The sequence below is a fragment of the Physella acuta genome, unplaced genomic scaffold (assembly GCF_028476545.2).
Source record: "Physella acuta isolate Inbredline_101_S28 unplaced genomic scaffold, ASM2847654v3 ptg000177l, whole genome shotgun sequence".
NCBI classification, from domain to species: Eukaryota; Metazoa; Mollusca; class Gastropoda; family Physidae; genus Physella; species Physella acuta.
In genome coordinates this window covers 238,526-250,878 of record NW_026731696.1, presented here as the reverse complement: position 1 = coordinate 250,878, position 12,353 = coordinate 238,526, and the positions used below count along the sequence as shown (strand labels likewise).

General features: G+C 36.8%; 1 protein-coding gene across 4 annotated transcripts; it reads right to left on the bottom strand.

The window, feature by feature from the left end:
• Positions 1–524: 524 nt before the first annotated feature.
• LOC131936381 (chitinase-3-like protein 1) lies at positions 525–9,727 on the bottom strand. Of its 4 annotated transcripts, none has more exons than XM_059293330.1 (11): positions 9,617–9,727; positions 9,191–9,245; positions 8,556–8,748; positions 6,852–7,104; positions 6,053–6,177; positions 5,036–5,159; positions 4,245–4,430; positions 3,944–4,063; positions 3,388–3,536; positions 2,583–2,686; positions 525–1,381 (listed from the first exon to the last, which is right to left on the bottom strand). In XM_059293330.1, exons 2-11 carry the CDS (start codon positions 9,243–9,245, stop codon positions 1,200–1,202), a joined length of 1,491 nt encoding a protein of 496 aa, XP_059149313.1. In that variant the 5' UTR covers positions 9,617–9,727; the 3' UTR covers positions 525–1,199. The 4 variants fall into 4 exon arrangements, with proteins under 4 accessions (XP_059149313.1, XP_059149316.1, XP_059149314.1 ...); XM_059293333.1 differs by having other exon boundaries at positions 9,602–9,617; XM_059293331.1 differs by lacking the exon at positions 9,617–9,727 and adding an exon at positions 9,580–9,604.
• Between the last annotated feature and the right edge of the window lie 2,626 nt (positions 9,728–12,353).

Genomic DNA, 12,353 nt, shown 5'->3' with positions numbered 1-12,353 from the left:
TCACCCGGTGCGGCACTTTTTTGCCTTGGTATCACCCCCCTAAATGGTGTCACCCGGTGCGATCCGCCCCCCCCCCCCTCGCTACGCCTCTGATCTCGATGTTTTGTACATTACAGCTTGGAAAAACCCAAAGTATGTTTGTGTGTGTATGTTTTTGTACATGGTAACTTGAGACCAGTTGAGTTAAGGCTTTGGGAACACAGTTTCATATAGATCGACTTAGTATTAGATCCTTTACGTAGATTTTCTTAACATTTGAGCGATTTCCCTTTAACTACGGACACGGTATTTTTTTGAAAGTGTTTTTTAAAAACCAATAACTGTAGTACAACTACAGTTTCAGTTAGGTGGACGAAATTTCATATATGTGTTAGGGGGAGTTCGCCGATTGGGAGAGAGAGATGCATGATGGTATTATTCTCTCAAATCCGTGCACCTTCGTTGTGGTGACAAAGGGGTCTAATAGACCTGAGCAAAACTAATTAAACATCTAAACAACACCAATATTAAACTAAAACTGAAACTTAGTAACACACAGCTAATACATTTATTTATCTTCATTTGACGTCACAAAGGTTTATATGTTAAAAGCAAAAGAAACAATACAAATAAGACCTGGCCAGTCTTTCATATTCAAGAAAATATCACTTGAATTTCTAATACAAGAGGAAAAGACAAATAATTATCATTAAAAAAGTTTTAAAAAACCCACGTTTTCTGATTGAACTAAAAAGTAGAAAATAAATGCTATACATCACAATAATGCAAGCGATCACTCTACTATAAGCGATGAAAAACGTAGAAGTTAACCGGAAGTTTCTCCAAAACCTTCATAATTAGATAATTCTACTTCGTACACTCATAAACCAGTATATTGTAAATTTCTTCGCTCAAAGATTCTTCTTGAAAAATAGAGTAATCTTGTCACAAACTTACCTACTATTTATGTAGCCAGATTTCTATATATAGCCTACATGTATTGAGATTATTTTTTAATCAACGTCTGAATAAGTAAGAAATATATTAAATCATTGACTGTTGTTTTATCATTAAAGCTACATATTTGTCTAACGACTACTACCCAAAGAATAGAATATTTGAAAACAAAACAAAATAGACAATTCAAATATACTTTATTTATAACTGAAATTTCCTTTATAAAAAATTTCTCCATAAAAGATTAAAAGCTATCAGCGTTTCTAACAGCCACGGACATTGGCGGGAAAATCGCAGTTTTTGGTGTCCTTGTTGAACACAGTTCCCGCCCCGCATTGCATGATGAAGGTCTGACCGCCGGCACATTCGATGAAGCTGGCGCAGTTGCCGGGGTACTCGTGGATTCCGTCACTCAGATGCTGATCTTTGCAGATGGTATTAATATCTGCTCAAACAGAAACATTTCCAAGTTAGGCCTCACTTTAAAAACGTCTTATATTAAATTATAGGCAGACGGTATCAATATCTGCTCATTCTGAAACACATTTTCGAGTTAGGCCTCCCTTAAAAACATGTGTCTCATACATATTCTTATTGCCATATAGGCAGATTCTAAATTTTACAGGATTTTCAAAAACTTGTTGATTTTTACTTTCTCGTATATACGAAGTATAGAGAAAGTATTGTAATCGTGCACAAAAATCACTTGAAATTTTAACAATTTTCACCGTATTACACCTCAGTCCTTCATCACATCCGAAGTTAATATAGAGGACTTATTTTAATCGGGCAAAAATTATCAATCCAGATTTATCAAAATCAAGAGGTTTTATGCGTAATCCAGTCTGAAAAACTGGGCTTTGCAATTCTGTCCGTATGTCTGTGTGTGTGTCCGTGTGTAAACACGATAACTTGAGTACCGTTACAGCTAGGTTGATGAAATTTCATATATAAGTATTTTATCAAAATCGTAGATCCGTATCGACTTTTGAGCGATTTCCGATAACCGGAAGTGGCACTTTTTCTACTTTGAATTTTTCAAAAGCCTATAACTTGAGTACTATTTCAGATAGATAAATGAAATTTCACATGTAAGTATAAGATCTAATTCTCTACCTTCTGTTAAATTTTGAGTAATTTCCGTTGACCGGGAGTAGTAATTTACGCTACTTCCGATTTCTCAAAAAACTAATGTAAATTTTTAAAGTACTAATAATATTGCGCACTATTATGCACTTTTTTATTTGGCGTTCACTAGGTGTGCGATTCATTTTTGTCTACGAGATTTTATTCTATTTTTAAAACGTTAAGTATTTAAAATGGATTAGAAATCATGTCTAAAGCCCGAGTTCCCATCCCCTGTTGTTTTATATAAGAATATTCGAGAAAGTTTAGGGGAGATCACTCCCGGTTTATTTTTATGTGGGGGCATATAAACACATATATGCTATGTTGCTATGGTTTAAAAAAATTAGAGTTCACCACGCAAGTAACGACGTAATCAATATGTGCTTTAATCACGCAAACAACGGAAGCTGGATTTGCTGTATTTCTGATGTGTATGTTCCTGGGTTATGGCGTATGTCTTTGTCAAATATTTGTGTAATTTGAGATTGCCAATGTGGCAACACTGTAATTTGACTTACCTCCTCCTGAATGTACTGGCGCATCTGTGTGTGTTACAACTGGTGCGTGCGTCGTGACAACTCCGCCCACGGGCTGAGACGTGACGACCGGCGCTAGGGTGACGCTGAAAAGTAGATCATTGAAAAATTTGGAACAAAATGCATGTCAAATATGTGCTTTGAAAACAATGGATTATTTTCTAAGATATTGCTCAATCTGCTCATTCATAAGTTGGTCTTGTTCGGTAAAATGTGTGTTTTGATCGGTACGAAGTAATATGCTCGTGTTTAGCTCAGTGTAACACATGTGTAGTTTTGCTCAACATGACACATGTGTAGTTTTGCTCAGTGTGACACATGTGTAGTTTTGCTCAGTATGACATATGTGTAGTTGTAGTTTTGCTCAACATGACACATGTGTAGTTTTGCTCAGTATGACATATGTGTAGTTTTGCTCAGTGTGACACATGTGTAGTTTTGCTCAGTATGACATATGTGTAGTTTTGCTCAACATGACACATGTGTAGTTTTGCTCAACATGACACATGTGTAGTTTTGCTCAGTGTGACACATGTGTAGTTTTGCTCAACGTGACACATGTGTAGTTTTGCTCAGTATGACATAATGTGTAGTTATGCTCAACATGACACATGTGTAGTTTTGCTGAGTGTGACACATGTGTAGTTTTGCTCGACATGACACATGTGTATTTTTGCTCAGTATGACACATGTGTAGTTTTGCTCAGTGTGACACATGTGTAGTTTTGTTGTATGACACATGTGTAGTTTTGCTGAGTGTGACACATGTGTAGTTTCGCTTGCCGACCTGTTGCCAGTGGGTGCTGACCCACACTCGTCACTGATGGCGTGGGTCAGGGGGTAAGCCCCGAGCCCACACAGAGTTCCAGAGAAGTCGTCCAGATCCAGGGCCCAGATCATACTACCACCGTAGCCGTTGTCCTTGATGTACTTGACCTGGAGTACACAAGATAAGACAGAGATAGGAACGTTAACTGCCTACATACAAGATGCATACACATCCCGATCTGTAACGTGTTCACCACAGCTGCCAAAAAGAACCACCACCGACGTAACTATTGAAGTAACAACAGCGAGAAGAAAAACAAATTCTTATCAGTTTAGATTAGAGCACTTGGGCCTACTTGGCAACAAGGTTAAGCTAATTAAATTAAGCTTTAATTTAAATAGAGGCAAAATCTAAATCTGAACGTACACAATTATTTAATGGTTTTTACAACAGCCTGCTAACTATTGAAAATTCTGAGCTATTTCATATCCGGCTGTTTTAAACGGATCAATTTAAGCAATAGGAAAATATAGTTAGGTTCTTAAATACAAAATAGTTTTGAACATCGTGTTACCTTGTTTCTCAAACTCTCCGGATCATCATATCCTACCCAGAGGTTACCCTGGACAAGGTATGGGACTTGCTGTTCTGGGATACGGTACACCGTTGCACCACTTTTGATCAGTTCACAAACCTAAAAATTAATTTATTTAAAAAAAAACGAAGCATTATTTTATTGAAAATGTTTGCGCATTAGTTACTTAGTAAAACTGTATATTGCATAACTTAAAGCGTTAGCTAAAATGAGTTTTGTTCTAGTCAATAATTCCCGCCAAATGAGTTTTGTTCTAGTCAATAATTCCCGCCAAAATGACCTCGTAGTATGCCATAAATCCGGCCTCACGGGTCAGTCTTCCGGCTGGACCGGGTCCAGTAGTAGGGTCGCCAACATTGTGTCTGTTGGGGTCAGACAAAGTGAAGGTTCTGCCGTAGGTTCCCAAACCAATGTTCAGTTTTTCTTTTGGAGCCCCTTTAGACACCCAGTACTTGGCAGCGAAATCCTGAGAAAGTTTTAACACTGAATAATTAATTTAAACACATGAATTAAAGTAATTAATCATGCAAACATTTTTTTTTTTTACTGCGAAAACATTTCTTAACGGAACAATGCCTAGGAAATCTTAGTAAACACATTACTTAGCGTCGCTGTTTTATTATCATTGTTTAAATTAAAAATTCCAGTTTGTTATGATTAAACTTTACACATTTTTCACATACAAATCAATTTTAAGCCGCGTTTACGCTTCCGACATGACAGTATAATATACTTGTCTAGGGGGGAAATTTGAAGCTAGTTCATTATTATATATGAAAACATATTCCCCATGGAATATGTATACTATACTTACTTGTTGCGTCCCCCCCCCCCACTGGACATGTATAATATACATGTCGTAAGTGTGAACGCAGTGTTAGTCATATATAAGATACAAAATACAATACTTTATTTCAAAATTATAAAATATAAGAGGAACGGCCCTTAAAAAAATTAATACTTACAAAAGGATATTTTTCAATGATATTCTTAGTTAATATAATTTCATCGTATTGAAATATAGAAGAAAGAAATAAAGAAAGATAAAGATGATGAAAATGATGAGCTTACAATGTAATAGTTTGCATTGGCCCCTGAGTCAGAAGGATGGCCGTAGAGTGGACTGTTGTGTCCAGTGAACGGGTCCCAGCTGCCGTGGAAGTCGTAGGACATGAGGTTGATGAAGTCCAGTTTGCTGATTGGTGGAGAGATACATGGTCTTGTTACGATTGGGTAAGTTCACGGGGAAATGGTTTAAACATTGCATATCTGATAGATATAGCATGTAGTTGGTGGATGACAGAAAACTAATATGAGCCGTTATATTTTCGACAGAGAGTAGTGAAACACTGAGTAGGAGCAGTAACGAAATGCTATTGTTACAATTCTCGCAAGAAAGTTACTTCTCCCACGCATCTTTCCTGGCTATGGCACTGACCTTGTAGACCTTACCTGGTTATGGCACTGATATTACCTGGCTATGACACTGATATTACCTGGCTATGACACTGATATTACCTGGCTATGGCACTGATATTACCTGGCTATGACACTGATATTACCTGGTTATGGCACTGATATTACCTGGCTATGACACTGATATTACCTGGCTATGACACTGATATTACCTGGTTATGGCACTGATATTACCTGGCTATGACACTGATATTACCTGGCTATGACACTGATATTACCTGGCTATGGCACTGATATTACCTGGCTATGACACTGATATTACCTGGCTATGGCACTGACGTCACTTACCTGGCTATGACACTGATATTACCTGGCTATGGCACTGATATTACCTGGCTATGACACTGACGTCACTTACCTGGCTATGACACTGATATTACCTGGCTATGACACTGATATTACCTGGCTATGACACTGATATTACCTGGCTATGACACTGATATTACCTGGCTATGGCACTGATATTACCTGGCTATGACACTGACGTCACTTACCTGGCTATGACACTGATATTACCTGGCTATGACACTGACGTCACTTACCTGGCTATGACACTGATATTACCTGGCTATGACACTGATATTACCTGGCTATGACACTGACATCACTTACCTGGCTATGGCACTGATCTCATAGGCCGCATCAATGTTGTCTTTACCAGCAGCAACAGCAGCAGACAGCAAGAGCCTGGGTTTTCCACTGGATCCATGCTCTTGGTCAAAGGCTGCGGACAGTTCCTGGGGAAGTTGACATTAGTTCATGTGTGAACAGTTTGTAAGTTGACATTAGTTCATGTGTCAACAATTTGTAAGTTGACATTAGTTCATGTGTCAACAGTTTGTAAGTTGACATTAGTTCATGTGTCAACAGTTTGTAAGTTGATATTAGTTCATGTGTGAACAGTTTGTAAGTTGACATTAGTTCATGTGTGAACAGTTTGTAAGTTGACATTAGTTCATGTGTCAACAGTTTGTAAGTTGATATTAGTTCATGTGTGAACAGTTTGTAAGTTGTCATTAGTTCATGTGTGAACAGTTTGTAAGTTGTCATTAGTTCATGTGTGAACAGTTTGTAACGTTCCAGGGAAAGTTGACCAGTTTACACTTTGCCCAAAAATGTGAGAAATACAAAAAAATGAAACTATCAGAGAAATCTTACCCCATCACCCCTCACCTAAACAATTTAAAATAGCCGTTTTCACATCTTCTTGCTAACTAAAAGCTTTTCTCGGGGTAACTGAGATAAGTTAAATTTAACTAGACCCTAACCTCAACCAACTGGGTAGACTAAACCCTCACCTCAACCAACTGGGTAAGCTAAACCCTCACCTCAACCAACTGGGTAAACTAGACCATAACCTCAACCAACTGGGTAAACTAAACCCTAACCTCAACCAAAATTAAACCCTAACCTCAACCAACTGGGTAAACCTGTGCTTGTCTTCGGGTCCACTTCCTCTCAACGCTGGGTACTCCCAGTCAAGATCAAGGCCATCGAAGTTGTGGTCCCTCAGGAATTTGATGGAGGTTTGAATAAAATGTTGTCGTGTGCCCGAGTCAGCCACAACTTGAGAGAATGGAGCCGAGCCCAGGTTGTAGCCCCCCACAGCTAGGAGGGTCTTCATTTGCGGGTTTACTTGTTTTAGGTCATTGAACTTGGAGTAGCTGGAAAAGTTTATTTACAGAACATTCAATGTTGGAGGGGGGGGGGGGGGGTCATCTATTTACAACGTCCACGCGGAGGGAGCGGGTGGGAGGGGTAAGGGGTAAGAAAAGTCTACTTTTGCGGTCGCGTTTGGGGGGGGGGTGGTTGGTCATGTCCAACTGTTGAATTTAATATCGAAGCACTAACATAAACAAATAACAACATAAAACTCATATCCTGCATGTAAATAATAAAATGAGGACAACAGTACTTTAAAAACAAATTTCCAGCTCAACGTGTAAACAAAGCAAAGGTATTTATACACACTCGGGTCATCCATATCATAAGTGACGTCATGTTTTTAAACTTATTTTACATCTTCCCCGCTCACCAAAGTAACTAGCGTCGCAAAAAGCCAGGACCCAACACCTTAAAACGACGTCACACCTCAGCCTGCCACCCCTCTCATACTATTTTGTTTTTGTTTTCTGTTAAATTTCCGGTCCCAGATAAAGCCTTTAAAGGTAACTTTCCATATGATCGTTTCCGGTTTGATTTTCGTTCCGAGTAAATATCCCGTTCCGGGTCCAATGTTTATTTTTAGGTTTGGAAACAGGTTTAGATTTTGGTTTTGGTTTTTAGAAAACGATCAGTTTTAGCGCCCGTGGTATTTCCCCCTCAACGGGCTATATGTCTAGTAAATAATATATTTATACTTAGATGTTTAAAACATACTAATTTTTCTCTCTAAGCTCTAAATTTTCCGTTACTATATACAGGTCATAAATAAAATACCAATAATATTGTATTTGTGTATCAGTTAAAAGGTAGACTGGTAGTAAGTTTTGAAAAAATGACTAAAATTTTATAGACGTCTACATGTCGGGGGGGGGGGGGGGGGGGGGGAGTTCGTCGAAAGTGATCACACATGTATGTCGCAAATGGTTGACTTCTTTGTTAAAAACTGAAAAATAGTTTAGGTCTTAAAGAGTGTGCTGTTAAGTTGCTGGAAAATGATATTTGTTTTAATGAACGCTGACCGTAACCCAAACATTAATGAGAACGTCAGGACCATAATTGCTATAATAGTTTTTATCCTAAACAAACTGGATTATTACATTTAATCGAATTGCTTTATCGTTACCTACCCTAACAGAACATTTTTTCTCCATTAGGATAGTGTGGTCAGCACTATGCCCAGCAACCTTTGATTTCCCTACCATTAGTCTAGCCATATGCGTTGGCTGGACGCAGGGACGTACAATGAACTCGAGCCCGGAAATCATGCCGGCCCCATTAACTGATACCCAATATATATATATATATATATATATATATATATATATATATATATATATATATATATATATATATATATATATATATATATATATATATATATATATATATATATATATATATATGTATATATGTATATATGTATATAAATATACACGTATAAATAACTCACAGTCCTTTAGCCCAGTCGGTGTCCTCATCGTTCCACTCAAAGGCCGCTAACTCGTTGTTACTTAGCTTGGCGAAGGCGTAGATGATGTGGGTGCAGAGATGGGGGTCGATGTTACCTGGCATGAATTTACCTGGTTCCTGTCGGTACTGGGACCAGTTTGTGTGGTAGCAGACACGCCTCTGGCACGCTGCCCCTGCACAATAAATACAACATTTAATGTCGACATTTCTTAGTTACAAACTAATAAAATTTATTTTTATTTTTTCAAAAAGTTTGATGATTCAATAAAAATTGAAAAAAGATCGTCCCAGAAATTATTAACGAGACTCAAATATTTTTTTGTTGAAAATATATAAATAATAAAATAATTTGACCATAGCACAGATGTGAATGACAATACACAATCATGACCTGAATTTGGCCTAATGCTTAGACAATATATTAGACTTAATGTCATAGCACGCGATGGACACGATGCGAATATTTTTTCATAATTTTAGCCTTATGTCATGATTTACACCTGTACATGACCGTTTATTTAATTGGTAGAAAGTGAAATCTCAAACTTAAATGACTGAATAAAAATACACAAATCGTTTGTTTAATTTGTAGAAAGTAAAACCTCAAAAACCTACCGAAAGCACCTTGGCTTAGTGCACATAACAGCACTAGAGAGAATATATGCCACATCTGAAATTGCACGATGTCAATAATTACAATAATTGTTGTACGATGTCAATAATTACAGTAATTGTTGTACGATGTCAATAATTACAGTAATTGTTGTACGATATTAATAATTACATTAATAATAGTATGTTAATTGTTTTACAGCAATACTATAATTATAGTAATTGTTTTAATTTTCTGTCATGAAAATACAAAATCGCATTCGAAATCACGTCCAACAATATCTGTCTGGCTGTTGTGATTATTCAGAGGATTAACCATTTATCAACAAGGAAATAAAAATCCATAAACATGACAGTTTATATTGGGTAGACCAACACACGTAAACACGCACTTAAGTCAGTAAATTACTTTACAGCAGGTTCGCCTACCTTCGTACGATCAGCAGTAATGAAGTTATTAAATCCAGGAAACTTTATTTATGCATTTGGCTGTTGGAAAAAAAAACTGGCTACCGCAAGCTTTTGTTATCTGGGAGATAAAATGTAGCACCACATGGTCGTTACCACGTAGGTTGTAGTTGGTTAAATGTAGTAGGTTAAAATGTAGTTGGTTAAATGTAGTAGGTTAAATGTAGTAGGTCAATGTGGTTGGTTAAATGTAGTTGGTTAAATGTAGATAGTTAAATGTAGTTGGTTAAATATAGTTAGTTAAATGTAGTTGGTTAAATGTAGTGTAGGTTCATTATAGTTGGTTAAATGTAGTTGGTTAAATGTAGTTGGTTAAATGTAGTTGGTTAAATGTAGTTGGTTAAATGTAGTGTAGGTTCATTATAGTTGGTTAAATGTAATTGGTTAAATGTAGATAGTTAAATGTAGTTGGTTAAATATAGTTGGTTAAATGTAGTTGATTAAATGTAGTGTAGGTTCATTATAGTTGGTTAAATGTAATTGGTACAGTTGTCGTTGGTTAAATATAGTAGGCACGCGTTAAATGTAATTGGTTAAACATAGTAGGCACACAGTTAAATGTAATTGGTTAAACATAGTAGGCACACAGTTAAATGTAATTGGTTAAACATAGTAGGCATACGTTAAATGTAATTGGTTAAACATAGTAGGCACACGTTAAATGTACGTCTTGTTAGAAAGTTGAACAAGGAACATCATTTGACCTTGATTCCTCTTGACGCGAGTTGGTATCCAACATTTCAGTTTGATTGTTTTATGGTGGTGTTTTTTTTTTTACTTGGGCGTCCTACCAAGAAGTGAAATAAAATTTGTGTCCACAGCTTCAGTTTAATGAATTTATTGTAGTGTTAGTTTACATCAGTGTTGTAAACTTTATGTTTAAACATTTGGGTTTAAGAGAATTTCTCCATTGATTCATCATGCTACCCGAAACAGGTGAACTCTGATTCATGTGTTCAATGGACCACACGGTCCAAAAGGATAAGATGTTATACATTATGACGTCCAAAAAATATCGATTCTCCAAAAAAATTACCCCTATTCAACTTAGAAAACGACTATAATACCCCATGTTATCCATAGGTTATTACACTCACTAAATGAACGTGGGCGCTCACGGAAATGCCCAGGGTGCCAAACAACACCCTGTCGGCGCGCATGAGAACCCCTGGATTCGATTTAGCCTATATTAACCTTTCTTATCCAGTCTATCGGCAGGGTGCGATTTGGCGCCCCGGGTATATTGTGAGCACTATGCGTTTATGTTTGCATTTAAGTTTGTGTTTATATTCTTGTTTAATTTTGCATTATTTTGAGTTATTATTTGCGTTCCGGTTCGCGTTTCTGTTTGCGTTTGTGTTTCTATTTGTGTTTATGTTTGCATTTGTATTTACGTTTTTTGTGTTTGCGTTACGTTTGCGTTTGCTTTTGAGTTTGTGTTTTGGTTTTGGTTGGTTGTGGTTAGGGTTAAGTTTATAGTTAGAGTTAGGTTTAGGGTTATGTATTATTTTGTCAAATGTCCATATTTGCATATAGTCATTTAATTGGAAAAGTAAAATATTTCCTAAACCTGTGAAAATACAGATAGGTTTTTCGCAGAGGCCAGAGTAGGACCTGGCCGTGACGGCTAGTGTATATTATAACCTCGATTAATAAGGTATTTAATATAGATTATGTTTGTATACCTTGGAAATGCAAATTTTGTAAACAGCGAATATTGGCATGCTGTGATCTATTATTAATCACACTCAAGTTAGAACCTAGATTGTGTTGAGAAAAAAATGTTTTAAATATATTTTTTTGTGTTCGTTTGATTTTTTATACCATTTAGAAATGCATAAATAGTAATAGACATTTATTAATTTTACAGTTAGAAAAGCTTTAAAAGTATTGATTTTGTGTCAGGTAAAACACTTTACTTACCGCAAAGGTGACGCTAGTCATTTTATCATATAAATATATGTGAATATAATAGCACCCCCCCCCCCATCTTGATGCTATTTTTATCAACATAAACACTGCATTTTATATGAATACATTATAGATATATATTAAGTTTACATGATTTGGTACTGCATTTACATGAAAGTTACAAGGTTTTGTGTTATATTATAATAACTATATATACAGGTTCAATTTTTTTGTACTAGATTTACACGCTGATGAAATGATTTGGTGGTAAATTGAAAGTGTTCACGTCCACGAAGACCCACGCCAGCCCATCCAATTATTTTTTTGTCCTCGCCCAGTGGATTGTCGTTGACTTCATAAGGAGAACCTCCCACAGTTTAGAACTTTAAGACCTGGTGCCAGTGACTTCATAAGGAGAACCTCCCACAGTTTAGAACTTTAAGACCTGGTGCCAGTGACTTCATAAGGAGAACCTCCCACAGTTTAGAACTTTAAGACCTGGTGCCAGTGACTTCATAAGGAGAACCTCCCACAGTTTAGAACTTTAAGACCTGGTGCCAGTGGCTTCATAAGGAGAACCTCCCACAGTTTAGAACTTTAAGACCTGGTGCCAGTGACTTCATAAGGAGAACCTCCCACAGTTTAGAACTTTAAGACCTGGTGCCAGGGAATTCATAAGGAGAACCTCCCACAGTTTAGAACTTTAAGACCTGGTGCCAGTGACTTCATAAGGAGAACATCCCACAGTTTAGAACTTTAAGACCTGGTGCCAGTGACTTCATAAGGA